The sequence below is a fragment of the Pholis gunnellus genome (assembly GCF_910591455.1).
Source record: "Pholis gunnellus genome assembly, chromosome: 3".
In the NCBI taxonomy this organism is placed as follows: domain Eukaryota; kingdom Metazoa; phylum Chordata; class Actinopteri; order Perciformes; family Pholidae; genus Pholis; species Pholis gunnellus.
In genome coordinates this window covers 157,337-177,088 of record NC_136529.1, presented here as the reverse complement: position 1 = coordinate 177,088, position 19,752 = coordinate 157,337, and the positions used below count along the sequence as shown (strand labels likewise).

Below are 19,752 nucleotides of genomic sequence, written 5' to 3'. Positions count from 1 at the left end.
AGAGACCAGTTCATTGAAGGTGTACGTGACTCCACCCTTCGACGTGAATTGCGTAGGCTTATAAGAGAGAAGCCTGACTCAAGCCTGTTTGATGTACGAGAAGAGGCAATAATGTGGACACTTGAAGACCGGCCTCGCAGTACTAACCTGGCGAGAAACAGGATTCTAGTGGGCGGCGGCCCAGACGAGGTTTCTGAAAAAACAGACTCGACCAGTGATGCACAGACTGACTTGACAACCACTCTGCAGGAAGTAGTTAAAATAATTGCACAACAGGGTAAAGCTATTGGTGAGCTAACCAATGCAGTCCGTGAGCTCACCGTGCAAAATGCTAGTTCAGAGAAGGGAACCAAAGGTGTTCGATTCAAAATCAAGCCGAAGTATACTGATGATGGACAGCCAATTTGTCTGCAGTGTGAGGGGGTTGGGCACATGGCCAGACATTGCAATAGACCACGTGACTCAGGAAGGCTTTCTAATGCTAAGCCTAGTCCTGCGGTTCAGGGAAACAGGAGCCCTCCATTGCAATGAGCCGGGCAATGCGAGGCAAGTCAAAAGGCTCACAGGACATCCTAACCAAAGAGCGTTTTCTAGAACGTGCTGTAGGCAAATGCCCTGAGGTAGACATCCAGATTGGTGGAGTTCCGCTTAGGTGCCTACTGGACACCGGCAGTAATGTAAGCACTTTGACAGAAAGCTTCTTCAGGGACCACCTCCATGGAGAAGATGAAGATATGCATTGTACAGCTAAATGGCTTAAAATCACAGCAGCCAACAAGTTACCACTTCCCTATTTAGGCTATGTTGAGTTAGATATACAAGTGATAGGACTCACCATTCCAGAGTGTGGTTTCTTAATAATCAAAGATGATGACACCCAGGGACCAGATTCATCTCCACCTGGCATTATTGGGATGAATATCGCCAAACGGTGCAGACAGATGGTACTGTCAGAGTTTGACACAGCTCTACAGGGAGAGCTGGATTCTGCTTGGAGAGACGCTTTCCATCAAATGCAGGAGGCAGAACTTGTTGGAAAAGTATCTACAGCCCGTGTGGCAGGAAAACAGAAAGTGCATATACCTGCTTCAGCCATTGCCACAGTTTATGCAATGGGACTCAGGAGATCGTCGGGTGGTGACACCAGCATGCTGCTCGAGCCAGGGCCTATGCCACTGCCTGGCGGATTGATTGTTTTGCCAACGGTGGTGTCAGCCAACAGTCAGGTGTTCCCAGTCCAAGTTGTCAACCTCTCACCGGAGGATGTGTGGTTGTCCCCAAAGACTAGGTTAGGTATTCTCAGCCTGTGTTGAGGGTGACCCCTACGAGGTGAAGTTTCAGCGTATTACCGTTGACCATGAGGAAGTGACGATCAACCGGAAGGATGATCATGGATGTGACAGTGATGTACAAAGCCTACTAGAGCAACTACATCTAGGAGGTACGCCAAAACAGCAGGTGGAACTAGGAGAGCTTCTGATGAAGTACGCAGATGTGTTTGCAGTTCATGATGAGGATCTGGGATACACTGATAAGGTGAAGCATGAAATCCCTGTGGTGGACGAGACACCAGTTTCCCAACCTTACCGGCGCATCCCACCTAATCAGTACAAGGAGGTCAGGGAACATATTTCTGAACTACTGAGAAAAGGAGTGATTCAAGAGAGTTCAAGCTCCTATGCCTCACCTATTGTGTTGGTGCGCAAGTCTGATGGAAGTTTAAGGCTGTGTGTTGACTACAGGAGGCTGAACTTGAAGACCAGGCGTGACGCATTTCCACTGCCACGCATTGATGAAACTTTGGACGCTCTGAGTGGCGCAAAGTTCTTCTCGACAATCGACCTCGCCAGCGGATACCATCAGGTTGCTGTGCATGAGAAAGATAGGGACAAAACAGCTTTCGCCACACCATTCGGCCTTTATGAGTACCTGAGGATGCCCTTTGGGCTCTGTAATGCGCCCGCCACCTTTCAACGTCTGATGCAGGCTACAATGAGTGATCTAGTTTTGCAGATGGTATTGATCTATTTGGACGACTTGCTAGTGTTTTCATCAACATTCCAAGACCACTTAGTGAGGTTAGAGACAGTCTTGAAGAGGTTGAGAGCGACAGGGCTAAAAGTCAAAATGAAGAAGTGTCATTTTCTTCAACCCGAGGTCAGATTTCTTGGCCACCAAGTTTCAGCTCAAGGTATTGGCACAGACCTTGACAAGATAAGTGCAGTGAAGAAGTGGCCCATTCCCAGTACTGTGAAAGAGCTAAGGTCGTTTTGGGGTTTTTGCAGTTACTATAGAAGGTTCATTGAGGGTTTCTCCCAAATTGCAGGGCCCCTTCACGATGTTGTAAATGCTTGTATCAAAGAGAGCAGCAAGGTCAGGAGTAATGAGTTGTTCAGGTCAGCCTGGGAGCTAAAGTGTCTACAGGCTTTTGAGCTCCTAAAGGAGAAGCTGACCAGCGCCCCCACGCTTGGCTACGCAGACTTTAACCGCCCTTTTATTCTAGAGACAGATGCTAGCAGTCAAGGTCTAGGTGCAGTCCTATGCCAGGAACAGGGGGGGAAGCGAAAAGTCATTGCTTATGCAAGTAGGAGGCTAAGAGGGGCTGAGAAGAATGACCAAAATTACAGCAGTATGAAGTTGGAGCTCCTCGCTCTGAAGTGGGCGGTCACTGAAAAGTTTAGGAGTTATCTTCTGGGGTCCAAATTCACCATCATTACGGATAATAACCCCCTGTGTCATCTTTCGACTGCCAACTTAGGGGCTATTCAACAGCGGTGGGTCGCTCAGCTGGCCGTATTTGATTTTGATGTGAAGTATCGCCCTGGTAGGTGCAATTCTGCAGCTGATGCACTCTCCCGGCAACCAGCAGCCAATGAACCAGAACCTGAAAGTGAGGATGCAGAGTATGATGGGTGTGTGGCCATATGCAACTCGCTTAGGACAGGTACAGCTCTGGGCCTGGATTTAGTTGCAGCAGGGATTGGTGGGGTAGGGTCAGGCAGCTATGTGCATCTGAGGTGAGTGAGACAGCAACGAGTGAGGTAGCTCAGGATAACACACCAACCTTGCCAGGATATTCTAAAGCAGAACTTCAGAAATTTCAAGCATCAGATCCAACACTTAGTGTAGTGAGAGAGTTTTGGAGCAGACAGAGGAAACCTACCTTCCAAGAGAGAAAAGGTTTATCTAAGACAGTCTGCTCCTGGCTGAAACAGTGGCCACGGATCAGAGAAAAGGATGGACTCCTGTACCGTGTGATTGAGGATGTTCATACTGGAAAGTGTGAACAGCTGTTGTTGCCTACCTCCCTCAAAGAGCGAGTCCTTAAAAGTGTGCATGACCAGATGGGGCATCAGGGCCCCAATTGAGCGGACATTGGGTCTGCTGAGGCAGAGATGTTTTTGGGTGGGTATGCATGGGGATGTAGATCAGTGGGTGAAGAGATGTCAGAGGTGTGTGTTGACAAAAATGCCACAGCCCAAGATCCAAGCACCCCAAACTCCATTCTTGGCTACTCGCCCCCTCGAGGTTGTTGCTGTGGACTACACCACGCTTGAACGCGCCACCGATGGTCGTGAGAATGTACTCGTGATGACTGATGTATTCACCAAGTTCAGCCAGGCTTTTGCTACACGAGACCAGAAAGCAGATACCACTGCTAAGGTCATTCTGAAAGAATGGTTCATGAAGTATGGTGTGCCAGAGCGTCTACACTCCGATCAGGGAAGGAATTTTGAAAGTGCAGTGATTGCTGAACTGTGCAAGTTGTACGGGGTGAAGAAAACACGAACAACGCCCCACCACCCACAAGGCAATCCACAGTGTGAGAGGTTTAATAGGACCCTGCATGACCTCCTACGCACACTCCCCCCTGAAAAGAAGCGACGTTGGCCTGAACACCTGTTCGAGCTTGTGTATGCATATAATGTCACGCCACACTCGACCACAGGGTATCCACCCTACTTTTTGCTGTTTGGTGTTCGTCCGCATCTTCCAATCGATGCACTGTTAGGCCAGGCACAAGTGAAACATGACAAAACTGACTGGTTAGCTGTACACCAGGAGCGTCTCCAAGATGCACATGCAAGAGCGAGAGAGTGTGCTGAGCGAAAGGCTGCGGAGAGGGTAGCCCACCAACAGGAGAAGGTGCACTGCCCGCCGGTCGAGGTGGGACAACTTGTGTATCTCCGTCACCGACCACCCGGAAGGAATAAGATCCAGGATGCCTGGGGGGCTACTGTGTACAAAGTTGTGGATATCCAAGGGGCCACATATGCGGTGGAGACACTGGAGGGAGGACTGGTGAAGAGGGTGCATAGGTCCAACTTGCGACCATGTGTGGGGCCAATACCAGCACCGAGACGACATCACCAGGCAGTTACTCCTGTGGATGAACTTGCTTTGAGTCCAGAGTCTGAAACTGAGTCCTCTGATCCAGAGTTTGTATTGGTGGAGGAAGTGTATTATCCCTCAACTAAAGGTGTCACAACTCAGGAACGTGAGAATCTGGACCTGACTGAGGGATTGGAGAGCCACCTGGATAATGTGGCTGATGGAGGGGATCTACTTGGGTTGGAGGGACGTGACCCACCTGATGATGACCTGGAGGAGAAATCAGTACCCTGTCCTCAGCCCATGTCAGAGAGACCCAGCTCACATGCTGAGGATTTGGAGGTGAGGCCTGTGCCTACTCCAAGGAAGAGAAAGGAGGGAAATGTTGACACACCCATTCCCCCTCTACGCAGGAGTCAGAGAAAAACAGCAGGGATACACCAGAACCCATTTAACTTGCCTAGCTCCTCGTGCAATGCGGTGTCTTTTAGTCCTGATGTACTCTCCCAGCTGTTAGCTGGCATAGTTCTCTATACTTCAAAGCTTCAGGGAAACATAGACAGGCAGGAAGTCACAGAGGACGTTGACTGGTAGCAGGGGAGAATGTAGCCAGGCGAAGTGGGGGTAGGAAGGTTTTTGTACTGTCACTTTAAGAAGCGTGAGCTACGCGAGAGGACTGAGTTCACGCGAGATGTGTAAATAAAGAGCGGGAATCAGAGGCTGCTGAGGACTGAGCTGATTAGAAATACCTGAACTACGGGTCAGCGTAAGTTACTAAGTTACTGCAGAATCACCTTGAAATTGGGGTTAACTGTTTGTCGTTAACTGGTGTTAAGTTGTACGCATCTGGTGTTAAGTTGTGTACATCTGCCTCGTTTAGAGGGGAGACGGAAGCTGCCGTCAGTTCCATGGGTGTGGATCAGAGCGCACAGGTCGATTGCTGATGAGGGAGTGAGTTTATTATTTTCTTTGAAAATAATTGTGTTCCTTTGTAAATGAATGTTATCTGCATATTTTGAAGAGTTGAACAGCATGACCCAGATGCTGAGGTTCTTTGTTTCTGTTTGGCAGGAGGAAGCCACTACTGTTGTGTTTTATAAGTAGCTATATGTATATCGTAACCTTAAATTTAGTAAAAAGCAATAGTTTAGGTTTGCTGTAAATTGTAAAGTGCCTTGAAATCTGACTAGTTAACGCTGTACTCTGTGAGTGCAGTCGGGGGAAATAAAAGACCCACATAAAATCTAAATGTATCTTAGTGTTTGGTCTCATCCTTTTAATTAGGCCACACAAAGCAAGAATTATGGTCTACACTCTCCCCGCAGCTAAACGCTGCGGGGAGAGTGTAGCGTGTGTGCTGCTGTTGGTTTTCCTGCTAAGCTAGTTTAGCGCGCCTCCCAGAACACACGTGCCACACCAGAGTACAATGTTTTATTTCCGGCATCAAAGTGTCTCTTACGTAGTGGGTTGCAATGTTGAGCGAAGTCCACCAAAAAGATTAAATTTCCCACAATTTAAGCTTCTGTATTTTCCAAACGCACTAGTATTATTCATATTGTTCGGTTCGTAAGCCTCGTACCGAACGGTTTAATACGAATATGTATATTGTTACACCCCTAGAAACAAATAATAACCGTAGCTGTGGCGTCATAATGAGGTAATTAGGAGGTGGTTCAACTGTAGAAGGACAGCACTGAAGGCCCAGGTATAAAATGCACGGCCCGCCACTGCTGCATATATATCAGCAAACTGATGTTTGGATCTTGACTTATAACATTCATATTTTACAATATGAATGAAGAGCATAATAGAAGTAGGCTTCAGAAGATACAAGAGGAATGATTGTCATGTGAAAATATAAAATGTGGTGGCAGTAGAATATCTCATTTCCTACAGTGAGTTTAATCCATCAATGTCACTTTATGACATTTATGATTCTTGTGCTACAATTTTCTCACAAGACTGTAGAAAATACAACAATATTATAAATGAAGGCTCAACTAAAAGAGATGCTGCATCATCAAGTTGACGGGAAAAAAAAGTAATCGAGAAAGATGACTGCATCTTGTGTTGCGAGACCTAAAGGACACAGAGTTGAAGACTTACAGAACTGAGATATGGGTGCGTCGAGCTGCGGTGCTGTGCCCCCCTTCGAGTTGAGTTTCTGGACCTGGGTGGGAGGAACTGGCTTGTGTGACTGACCCGTGGCTCGGTACATGGCCTGCACCCAAAGGATCCGGTCCTGCTCGTCGTCGCTGGCGAAGATCACAGTGTCGCCCTCTTTCACGGCGTTGAAGAAAGTCCGGCCACCGTCTAGACCTGAGGAATGGACAGAGGAAGAGGAAGATGATTTATGTGTGAACAGGATCATACATTGCTGTTTGTAGCCACAGGAAGTCCTGAGTTACCGTCACAAGCAGTACCCAACTGGATGCTAGGCCACAGTTTCACGTGTCTCTTTAATGCGACTTCTGTGTTTGGTTGCAACAGATTGGAACTCAGCTTTGTGACCTGACTGATCGCTTTATGTTCGGGTATATGACAGAGACCTTATTTGATAAATTATCTGGATTGTGTTCACATGCTGTCCACACCTCAATGATATCTCATCTCAGTATGAGCCAGGCCACCTCGGCGAGATCCACACATTTAAGAATCAAAAGGAAGGGCATCATCATCTCACTAAACTGGCTAAATCTGAAAATGCAATTTTTATTTATGTTTTTATTTACCAGCTCACCATTTATTATCTTGTTTTTTTTCATGTACATGACCTGAGTTGGGTGAGGGTGTGGGGGGTTGAAGGTTTGGATATGCTCTGTTTTGTTTTATACTGTTTGTACTTTACTGAATTTTGAAAGAATTTGTAAAAAAAAGTGTTTTGACATTGACTGGAATAAAACAGAGTCTATAGTATAGGTGCACAAACTAAATGTTCTAAATGATAAATTAACAACTTATTCTAGTGAGTTAGTACTGAACTTCAATAAGGTTGGATTGATGACATCATCACGGCGGTTTTCTCTGACTTACAGCTCCTCCACAGCCACAGGAGAAATGATACAACTGTTTTCACAGACGCGTTAACCTCTACCATTATAAAGTCTGCTACGTTTATTTGTGGGGTGAAGCAGACATAACACCAACACATGTGTTTTTAAATCTTCTGTCAGGCTGAAGCCGGGTGAGAGGTTGAACCTCACAGTCCTGAGAAGAGATCCAATCAGGCAGCACTTTAACAACACATTTTCAATTTCAATTTCCTGGCATTGCTTGTTGGAATGCTCTACACAGCTCTGTGACTGCTGTTACCTGGCTGGGGGTCAGTGTAGTCCACTGTGTAGCCATCCAGTTGGAGGAGCTCCACCGGCTCGGCCTTCTTCTCTCTGTAGCTGCACATTGCAAAGGTGTACTGACTCACCTGCACCGGACACAGAGAGAGGGAAAAAGGAATGCATTCAATACTGCGTGGTATGCTGGTTAGTTAGCTTTGCTATGACGCTTGTGGTTCTTTCCAACCGAACAAAGTAGGCTAAATGTTAGCTGTCATGCACACACATATACACTTTTATGGGTCTTTTTTACACACTAAATCAAATTGAAGTATATCAAAACTCTCTGCTCTGTCAGGCGGAACACAGTGGTGCTTTGAGCTAAATGCTATAATCAGCATGCTAACATGCTCACAATCACAAAGTCCAAGAAGTGGCATAGAATCCAATAGATGTTGAGATATGTCAATATCTTAAACTACACATGATCGTAGGGGTCTTTAGAGTTTGTAAATTACTATGTTACATTCATAAAACAGGGTGATGGAAAGGATGATTCTTAAAGATATTGGAGCGAGAGAGAGAGACACAGAGAGAGAGAGAGACACAGAGACAGACAGAGAGATGGAGAGAGAGCGACAGAGAGAGAGAGAGAGAGAGACAAAGAGAAACAGAGAGAGACAGAGACAGACCTGTCTCAGGTGAGGCTGAGACAGAGATGTACTTCCTCCTAAAATGCGAAACATTCAGTAAAATTAGGAACATTTACTTAAAACAATTCGATTGTAATTTCAGATTAAAAAAAAAATGTAGTGACATCTCAAAATTAAAAATACTGCCACAACCTGAGGGACAGTGAGTGACCTACACACACACACTATATATATATATATATATATATATATACCATTAATAATGTTATTGTATTAATGTTATTGTATACATTATTATTTTTGATGCTTTGGCAATACCGTTTCTAAACGTTCATGCCAATAAAGCAAATTGAATTGAATTGACAGAAAGAGAAAGACAGAGAGACATACAGAGAGAGACAGGGAGAGAGAGAGAGAGGACTGGTTTGTCCATGACAGCTGTGTAACTTCAAGTGGACCTCTCATTGTGTGTGTGTGTGTGTGTGTGTGTGTGTGTGTGTGTGTGTGTGTGTGTGTGTGTGTGTGTGTGTGTGTGTGTGTGTGTGCTATATTAATCACATCATAACAAAGTTAAGTGGCGGAATTAGAAGGTTAACTTGAAGATGTGTGTTCATGACCAGCAATAATGAGTAGAGGGGCGGTGTGGGTGTGTGTGTGTACAGCCATATTTATTTATACAAATGCAAATTAGTACTCTCATCAAAATGAAAGGGGGCCATAAGTGCCCTGTGACACCCTGGTGAGAATGACCTAAAGAGGCTTATCCCATTTTCATGTCATATGGGAAAGATGGATCATATGAGAGACATTCAGTTTTCTGATTCATGAGAGACAGCTCAAAACAGTTGTCATGTGAGGGTTGGAAATACTGTGTATTGCAAACAAACACAAGACTTTCACCCAGGAAACCACTGTTTGTGTCCTGGTGAAACCAGGCCGACATGTGAACTTTACCCACAAGTTAATGTATCACATTTGTTAAACGCATTCAAGTTTCCAGAGGATGGATTTTTGATTTCAATGAGCCTGAAGGCTTTCCTTTCATGCAACCCTCAGTAAAAGTAGAGTGAGAGAGTCATAGCTGACCTGTACAGGAAGCTAGCAGGGATGAACATGTTCAGTCCTGTTAACAAAAGGCCAGTATTGACCGTTAAGGCTTTGACCTGTCTGTGCATCCTGTGTTGGTAACAGGAAGTGTAGCGACTGTTGCTAGTTTGTAGCTGGACTGCTGCTACTGTAGCTGCCAGTCATACCGGCCTGTCGTCACAAATCAGCAGGCCTGGCCAATCTGCCGCTGTCGCCACCTCTGCCGCTGCAAGTGGCAGCTCTCACTCTAGCTGCAGCTGCATTCTGTGTGTATGTGTGTGTGTGTGACAAATGAGATTCCCCACAACAGTGCTGATGAGACCTGAGGCCAAGTAAAGGATAGAGGAAATCGGACCTACTCTCCAGCAGCTCCCTGGCCTCCAGGACACCGCACTGGCAAATCAGAGTCTAAACTACCGACCCCCCCTCCACCCGTACCCCGAAACACCATCTCTCTGCCTCTCCCTCTCTCTCCCTCAGCTGTCAGTCAGCAGAGAAGAGAGGGACGGGGAGAGACGGTGATGAAGAAGGAGAAAGGAAGAGTGAGGAGAGTGAAGGGGATGGCTGCAGTCATTTAGCTTCACATCATTACAGGAAACACATGGACATGAATACTGGAGATGATTTGTTGGATATGGCATGTGTGTTCACAAACAAACTTCAAAGTCAAAAGCATAATCATTTGATTGAAACTTTCAAAAAATGAATTGAAGCGAATTCAATTGAATGAAACTGAACTGAACTGACTTGAAGCAAACTGAAATTAAATGAAGTGACCTGAACTAAAATGAAATGAATATAAAATCAAGTGAACTGACATAATTGAACTGAACTGAGCTGAATTGAAGTGAATTAGAATAAAGTGAATTTAACCGAACAGAAATTCAGCGATCTCAAATAAAGTGAAGTGAATTCAGGTTCACTGAATTAAGATGATTCAAACTGAAATAGAGTGAAGGCAAATACAAATCAATTGGGCTAAAGGGAACTGAACATGCACTGAACTGAATGGAGCTAAGCTGAAGTGAAGTAAAGTGAATTGAGTTGAAGTCAATAGAAAGACAGATGTGGATATATGCGCAATTAAACTCAGTCCACCATGCACATGCGAGGTTTAGCCGGTCTGTAATCTGAGGGGGGGGGCGACTCAGGCCACAACCACAAACCATATGAACTCATGGAGGAGGAGGAGGAGGAGGAAGAGGAGGAGGTGATTTAAGGACAGAGAGGAAGTGTGGAGGATAAGGAAGGAAGAGAGGACAGGCAAGGGTTAAACAACAGGGAGGAAAAAGAAGAGGATGTAAATCGTAGAGGAAGCAGAGGATGGGAGGAGGTAAAGTAAGAGAAATGGATGACGAGAGGGAGGAGTGAGATGAGACGGAGGGAGTGTTTGAACACTGGGAAAAAGAAGTGTAGTGAGAGTCATATACGCCGATTTCATCCCCTAATTTAGTCCAAGCTCTGGTGGTTGTAGTAACAAGGACAATCACTTCTAACACTATGTACAGTTAAGTATATTATTTAGTCAGTATTCTTAAATTACTTTAGATATTTGTTCGTCAGGTATACCCTTTAATATAGCATATTCAAGATGATCAAATTGGAAAATATATATTAAACTAAATATTCAAGTTGGAAAAAAATATGTAAAAATATATTTGTAGCAAGCTCATTTTAAGCAATCTAAACACAGTTATTATAAGCACGTCGTATGATTTATTAATTTGTATTCATTGTTGGCTCCCTTTAAAAAAGGCATTCATGTAAAAACTAGTGCTGGGCAAGTTAACGTGTTATTATCGCGTTAACTCATTCATTAATTAACGCTGACAATAGTATCGCTCGTTAACGCAGTTTTTTTTTATTATTAAGCGGACATTTTTAACACAAGAACCGGCCGGCCGACCTCTCTTCCTGTTTCCTTCACCTACGTTCCCCTGGGTCCTAAGTCCCTCCATGTACAGCTTCTTATCACTCTCTATGTACCAACGTACATTTATAACAAATACCACACATATTACGGTAATCAGCGTTGCATATGTGTCTGACCAAAATACCAATAAAAGCAATGATTCATTTAAATTATTTTTTTTGAGTTTATAAAGTGTTTTTGTTTGGAATATGTATAATAAGCATATCATTTAGTTATCACTACTGAGAATTTAACAAACATGACGTAGATAGGTTTGCAGTTTTCAAGGTGTATATTTCAAATTGCATCTCTTACACACATGAAGGTAAAGTTATGAACACCGGCTGAATATCTATTATCAGAATCATAACTGTATTATAACGGCTACTGTGTAAAGGGAATACTGCTGTTAAAAATAACCTTATTTGTTTAAAGTGTTTGCAAACCAAATTTATTGCACTTTTGTTCCCTCCATCCCTCTGTAGTCAACTAACTACCATCTCTAACCCAGTCAACTTGGCCCTTCATTTCATCCTCCAGCATCTGGACTCCCCAGGAACCTACGCCAGGATCCTGTTTGTGGACTTCAGCTCTGCCTTCAATACCATCATCCCGTCTTTGCTGCATGACAAGCTCTCCCAGCTGCACGTGCCCGACTCCACCTGCAAGTGGATCACAGACTTCCTGTCTGACAGGAAGCAGCACGTCAAGCTGGGAAAACACGTCTCAGCCTCCCGGACCATCAGCACCGGTTCCCCCCAAGGCTGCGTTCTTTCCCCTCTGCTCTTCTCCCTGTACACCAACAGCTGCACCTCCAGTCACCAGTCCGTCAAGCTCCTTAAGTTCGCGGATGACACCACCCTCATTGGACTCATCTCTGGTGGGGATGAGTCCGCCTACAGGTGGGAGACTGATCATCTGGTGACCTGGTGCGGTCTGAATAACTTGGAGCTCAACGCTCTAAAGACAGTGGAGATGGTTGTGGATTTCCGGAAGAATGCAGCCCCACCAGCCCCTATCACCCTGTGTGACTCCCCCGTCGACACGGTGGAGTCCTTCCGCTTCCTGGGCTCCATCATAACCCAGGACCTCAAGTGGGAGCTGAACATCAGCTCCATCACCAAGAGGGCTCAGCAGAGGATGTACTTCCTGAGGTAGCTGAAGAAATTCAACCTGCCAAAGACAATGATGGTGCACTTCTACACAGCCATCATTGAGTCCATCCTCTGCTCCTCCATCACGGTCTGGTACGCTGCAGAACCAAGACCTCCCGACACATGAACAGCTTCTTCCCTTCCGCAGTCGGGCTCATTAACAGAGCCCGGGACCCCCACTGACTGTCATCCCCAGGAAAAATTCCTACCGGTCACTCCCCTGCAGCCCTTCGATCCGTATTTCACTCGACACTTTTACACTACACATCTTACTTGTCTATAGTCCTGTTATCTGTTCGTTGTTTATAGTCCTGTTATCGGTTCGTTTGTGCACTTTATTTTATATTTCACTTTATTTTATATTTCATCCTTATTCTATGTTTCACTTTATTTTATATCTTACTTTATTTTATATCCCAATATTAATATTATTTTGTTTCTACTTGCACTGATTGTTGTTGTTGTTGTTGATTGTTAAATGTTAAGCACCTTCCCGTCATGTCAAATTCCTTGTATGTTCAACATACCATGGCAATAAACGGTTCTGATTCTGATTCTGATTCTGATAGTAGCCAGAAGCACTGGGGCGGTTTGCAGCCGAGTGTGAAGCGGCAGAGATGAGAGTTAGCAGCACCTCCAAATCTGAGGCCATGGTGCTCTGCCGGAAACCGGTGGATTGCTCCCTCCAGGTGGGGACGGAGTGCCTACCTCAAGCGAAGGAGTTCAAGTATCTCGGGGTCTTGTTCACGAGTGAGGGTAAGATGGAGCGGGAGATCGACAGGCGGATCGGTGCGGCTACAGCAGTAAAGCAGACGCTGCAATTTACTGGTCTACGGTCCCACCCTCACCTATGGTCACGAACTCTGGGACGTGACCGAAAGGACAAGGTCAAGCCACAAGGACAAGCCGCCGAAATGAGTTTCCTCCGTAGGGTGGCCGGGCTCAGCCTTAGAGATAGGGTAAGGAGCTCGGACATCAGGAGGGAACTTGGAGTCGAGCCGCTACTCCTTCGCGTCGAAAGGAGTCAGCTGAGGTGGTTCGAGCATCTAATTAGGATGCCTCCTGGACGCCTCCCACTGGAGGTTTTCCGGGTACGTCCAAGAACCCAGAACACGCTGGAGGGATTATATCTCCCAGCTTGCCTGGGAACGCCTCGGGACCCCTCAGTATGAGCTGGAACATGTTGCGGGCGAGAGTGAAGTCTGGGTCAGCCTGCTTGGCCTGCTGCCACTGTGACCCGACCCCGGATAAGCGGAGGAAAATGGATGGATGGATGGATGAATTCATTATTGAATTTTGCGCATAACAATGCGATTAATAGAAAAAAATCATGTGATTAATCGCAATTACAAATTGTAATCGTTGCCCAGCACTAGTAAAAACTCTAGAGCCTATGTTTTCTTGAAGGGTGGTACGAGTCAGCTGTCAATGATGAATGTAGAAGACTTTATAAAGTAACTGCACTCATAATCCTACTCGTGCTGCCAACTAAGTGGTGACAACATACAACTGCTCACCTCCTGCAGCAGTGATGCAGCATCGCATTGTGGTACAAGTACAACCGTCTAAAAATAATGTTCCCATACAACAAAACTGCAGTCAAGAGTCACTGTTGATTTATTTTCATTTACGTCCATAATTTCACTTAGCTAATGCTAAGCTAACTTAAGTTTGCTAGTGACATCCAAGGCCACATCTTCAGATCTCCCTCCATCCCTCTGTAGTAGCCAGAAGTACGATCATGTTATCCTGTGTTAAGTTTGAAGTTTTGGGAAATATGTTTATTTGATTTCTTGCAGAGAGTTAGATGTTTTTTTTAATCCCTACTAAAACAAAGTAAAGTAATGATCAACCTGATATTTTCCAAAATATCAAACTTTTCATTTAAGGTGTGAAAGACTGTATTCATCATTTGAAGATTAATAAATCACTGTGTAAAGATATTGGTCATCCAGATATCTCCTCCAATGCTACAGATTCAACAAACCCTTCTCCAGCATGCAACAAACGGTGTACTTCTCACATTTCAAGTTTTAATTGTAGAAAAAAAGAATCTTTAAAAGACAAGTAATTATTGGAGAGTATGATCTCAACAAAAGCTGTGACACATTACTTTAGGAGGTGTTTCATTTTCACATTTAAACCGGAAATAAATCAGTGCAAGTAGGATCACTGATATCTTCTAACGACAAGTGGAACAAGTGGTGTCTTTCACATTCATTGGCATTATCAAAAACATTTTTAGCATTTTTAGCTTGTTTAATTGTTTTCTGTTTTTAATAAAGTTACCAGAATCTGGAAGAAAAACGTTGCAGTTGCTCCTACAGATAAGCACAAAGAAATAATAGAAACAAACCACCACGTAAAATCGAAACAAATGACTATGTAACATGTAAATGATACACATAATGTGACAATATATGTAGAGAATATAAGTAAATAAGAATTGTATAAGTATAAGAAAAATGTGCAAATGTGCATCAAACAAATGCAACTACGATGCAGAAAAGTGAACAAAAATGCTGATCCTTAAATGTTTTTCTTGAAGTACTCTTGAATAGTACTGCAGTACGTTACTGTGTATGTTCTTGTAGGTCCGTGCATGTGTACTCTCTTCATTATCTGCAATAGAATCAACAGTGTGGAGGACTGTATATCATTATTTTATGGGTAATTAAAAGTCTGAAGTCTGAAAAGAAAACCAAATGAAAGTGTGTAGTGGTAAAGGCAGACACAAAAACAGACAGTGAGCAAAGAAAAAGGAAATACACTGCACAGTAATCTAAAACAGCAACAGAAATGTGCACTCAGACCCACACAGAGTGTCTCTGCTCCTCAAGACATACATTCATGCACATACACAGACAGACATAAATACAAACACACACAAGCGCGCTGTCTATTGACCAGTATTTGTCACTTGCTATATATTTAGCTGGGAGCAAGTGGGAGGCTTCAAGTTGGCGGCGCTCAGGCTTTTCTAGCTGGGAGTGTTAGGCCAGCTAGTGTTCACTCCACTTTGTCAATCCCCTGTCAACTTGTAGCTCTGAGACATATCCTCTGCAACGCACAAGAGACAGGCCGCCCCCACCCCACCGCCCCCCACCCTGCCTGCTGCCCACCTCCCAAAACAGAGCCACCAGGAAATGGCCGCTACCGGCCCCCACGCCCCCGCCACCCCGTCTCCTGACAAAAGCCTGCTTGGCCTCTCCATCATTCCTCTGACAGCCGAGGGAAGACAGCTTGGCTGCATCTCTCTTTCCCGCTGCACACACATGTGGCAAGTGAAAATATTAGAGCCACAGAGCAGAGCGGAGGCGGATCAGGGTTCTTCTCCTGGGTGTGATCCAACTCTGTAGCTCACCGTGCATTCACCTCTGTCCATATTTCATCTTGTGGTTTTCAAAGTATAATAGAAACATGTCTTTGTTTGGAAGTTTCCCTCGAGATGTTTTATTATTGGTGTTCCGAATATGAATTTATCACATTCATCAGTCTATTACTGTTGCACCTTCTCCGCTTTTTATAGATGGAGATGTAAAAACTGGAGTGGATGGATTTAGTTCCAGTGTAGTTCTCTAAAGAAAGCCAGTTGGTAAACTATCCAATGCTGAGACCCTGTCAACTTGGTCACGCTGGGTAAGCTGCTACACCACAGAAAAATGAAGGCCCACACTTTAATAACTTAGGATGTACAAAATATGTGTATGTACATTTAGACCTAAGTCTTTAGAGGGCTGCAACTAGGAATTGTTTTAGTTAGTGATTCATCTGCCGAGCATGCTCTTGTTTTAAAGACAAACATTTTGTGTTCTATGAAATAGTGGCATGTACAATGAATATTACAATTATCAAAATCTTGTATATATATATATATATATATACATACATATATTACCAATATATATCACAGACAAAATAGAAAATGCATTATTTCATTTTCAAAAAAGGTGCAAATGACTTTTCTGTTACTTGACTGATTGATTGATTGAATGAGAAACATCGGTGTGTCTGACTGACAAAGGCAGAGGATGAGACTTATGGCAGCTTGGATTTGGGTCTTGAGCATGAAAGGAATGCATGGACACTATAGCACAAACCATTCAATCAGACAAATGTCAAAATATAAATCTGATGCCCTCAGGTTGAGAGCACTAAGGCGTGCTGCTGACATGGTTGTACAAATACATTTCGTTTCATGACTGAGTGGCAACCAAGACTTTAGAGATGTTGCTGCCATCAAACACTGAGCCTACATGTAGTGTACCATTCATTGTGGTTGGTTGTGTTTTACAGGAGAGAACTGGACTGGATTAGCTGTGCTTACCTGAACCAGCACAAAGAACCGTTTCTTCCATCTTTTCCACACGTTTTTGCCAATAGTCCAAAGGTACCTGTAGGGTTTAAAAAAAACTCATTTAGAAAAATACAACTTTTACAGAGATTTCTCAGCGTGGCCTTTATGCAGCTGATATAGAAGCTGTTTGCTTCTGTCTGTACTGCCAGGTCATACCTACAGAGAGGACGCACAGAGTGATGGTGTGGTGCATCACTGACCTCTCCTGGTTAAATGTCATTACTGCAACCAGATACAGCACAGTGATTCACCTCATTGTTGTGGTCTACCTCCAGTGTGTTGTGTCTTAGCTGAGACACCTCTCTTCAGATAGATAAATGTCAAAGCAGGAAATGCACAGTACTGTATCTAATGACACTAACAATGCCACTGATCTGTTTAGTTGTGCCTGTAAACCATCTGTTAGAGTCTGGAACTCGGACATCTAAAGTGTTAATAGTTCATTGTATCAGTGGCACCTGTGTTCGACAGGTCAAATGCATAGCAGACATCTAGAGAGGACTTTGGGCTGTTAGGACACCGACACTTCAAAGACATGAATTGGAGGGTAGGCTCTTAACTACAGATGAAGTTACAATCAAACGACAGCTCCGTCTCCTAAAATGTACATTCCCACACAAAGTGCACTGTCAATTAAGTTTCAAGGGAAACCTATTCTGTCGTGGATTACAGTTGCGTTTAACGAATCACAAATAAGATTCAAATAAATCTGCAGAATTCATGAGGAATTCTGGTGGAGGACTGCTGTTTGTGTTTTGTGTATGTACTTATGTTGCCTCGACATAGTACATAGTACTTTTGTTGAATTTTTGTTTTGTTTCAATTTTCAGCCAAACCATGATGTTGTTTTAATAAACCTAACCAAGCACTTCTGTATTTTACAATCTTAACCACGTGTTTGAAACTGAGACCGTGATCTGAGTAAAATACATAATACAGAGAGCAGCTTAGTTAAGGGAGCATCATTTAGTAACACATTGGGTTACACACTGTGTGGTGGTATTGTAATGGTAAAAAAATATATATCAGTATCATGAAATGGTTTAGAAACATTTTACAGATTAGAAGAACAGAGGTAGAGACATTTAGGCTTGTCCAAACATGGTTTACGACCAGACCACATACTGACTGTTACTGTTTTACTTTCGAGGGTCGTAAAGACAGACACAGGAAGGTTAGCAAGGGTTTACGTGAATGTATCTGACAATGAGATCAAAGGGAAAATGGAAGATCAGATACACCAGCGTGAGACATCCTTGACTGATCGAAAGGAGGAGACTGTTTCTGCTGTAGTATATAGTTTTTGAAGATTTGAACTGATGTGGAAGAACGCTTCCAGCAGACTGTGTGAAGAGCTGTGTTGGAGATTCTCCCTCTTGCAAGAGAATAAATGGAACAGGACAACTTTGAATGATTTGGAGACTTGGATTATTTTGATTTGCGAATAACACTCTCTTCTCCCGATTAACATAGAAATATTCTACGACAGTATACACACACAATACACACACATTGCATGACAATAAAGATGAAGAGCTTTGATTAAACCGATGGATGAGCATAGACAGCGATCAGTCGGACTGTATATTATGAGAGTAATTCACAATGGTTTTGAACATATACCTTGATCATAATAACCATCAGAGTAAGTTGTGAAGATTATTGATGTGGACATGATGACGAAACAGGTTTAACTCTACATTCATTCAGCCACAAAGTGAAGCTCAACAACCACACAATATATAATAATCTCATATCTGGAGTCACAGATACATGAAGCATTTTCAGAAATTTAACAACATATATATATATATATATCAGTCGCGGGCCATCAGGGCAAAGCCTTCTCTGCTGGCGTAAACAGAATAACAAAGTTAGAGCTATTTTATAATTTGTCTTAAATACACTACATGTATCATAATTTATAAAAATATGTTTCCCATTATCTTATTTTCTCATTGTACAGTTACTGTCTTCCTCAGTTGCTCTGCTTCCAGTGCAGCTTGTTTTAAGTAGAACTTTTATCCAATCAGATTTCACCTCTGTGTCTCTAGGTAGAAGAGAGGCCCGAGGCCTGCAGACTCACCAGTGCCTCCATGTGCGGTTTAAGTGAATGGGGACGATATTGTTGATTGTCATAGTGTTCAACCAATCAGATCTTTAGTTTGACATGTTGGGCGTATTCTTTGACGTGTCAGAGCTGCTAGCTGGCCTACAAGTACGTCAGCATTACGTGCAGCTCAGTTTGCAGGAGCAGCTCTGCAGTGAGGTGCAGTGTGTGCTGTGATTGGTCAGTGGGCGAGCACGTGACTATTGAAAAACGAAACTTAAAGTAGCCATCAGAGGCTTAGTCAGAGTAGTAAGAGTTCAAATTGAAAGATATGGAAGAAATGATGATATTGTTTGCATTTTCTATATCTATAAACACACATTAATGGCCTCTATTTGCTGTGCTCATGGACCTACATGACAGGCACTGAAAGGTAGTGTCCACGTCCAATATACAGGGAGACAAGATGTAACACAGGAATCATAATGCTGGCATTAATTTGGTTCAGAAGGTTGGTCATAATCCCAGACTCAAATCACTTTGAATTTGAAGTAAAGTGTTTTATTAAGTAAAGAAAAAGACAGCAGGATATCAAGTGATACCAGTAGTTCTGCCAACTACAGAGAAGTCCATCAGTCATCTGCTTATGATACTTTCTTAAATCTGATGTGGCGAGCTCAGAGCCTGCTCTCATTATTTCATTCAGACAGACAGCACAGTGTGGCAGTCAGCATGCTCGATCTCTTCGTTCCCTTCTCTAAATGGAAGTGTGTATTCTGTAAGAAAGAGTCCTCTTTTAGATCTGAAATGACAACGTGATGCAAACGGAGAAGGACGGGGAGAGGGCTTTTGTTGTAAAAGAACATCTGAGGGTGAGGACCCCAGTTTGATCTGCCTCTGCTGCTCCCGGTCCAGCTGTGGGTGTCCCTGGTGAGC

At 43.7% G+C, this 19,752-nt stretch overlaps 1 protein-coding gene across 2 annotated transcripts in view; it reads right to left on the bottom strand.

Moving 5' to 3' along the window:
* Nucleotides 1–19,752, bottom strand: part of cadpsa (Ca2+-dependent activator protein for secretion a) — a gene marked incomplete at its 5' end in the record, with an annotated part of 193,825 nt that overhangs the window by 91,018 nt on the left and 83,055 nt on the right. For both annotated transcript variants that reach the window (XM_079156889.1, XM_079156890.1), the window contains 3 exons: nt 6,439–6,651; nt 7,645–7,753; nt 16,737–16,803. In XM_079156889.1, coding sequence (XP_079013015.1) covers nt 6,439–6,651; nt 7,645–7,753; nt 16,737–16,803 — 389 coding nt within the window. The remainder of the gene's footprint in view (nt 1–6,438; nt 6,652–7,644; nt 7,754–16,736; nt 16,804–19,752) is intronic.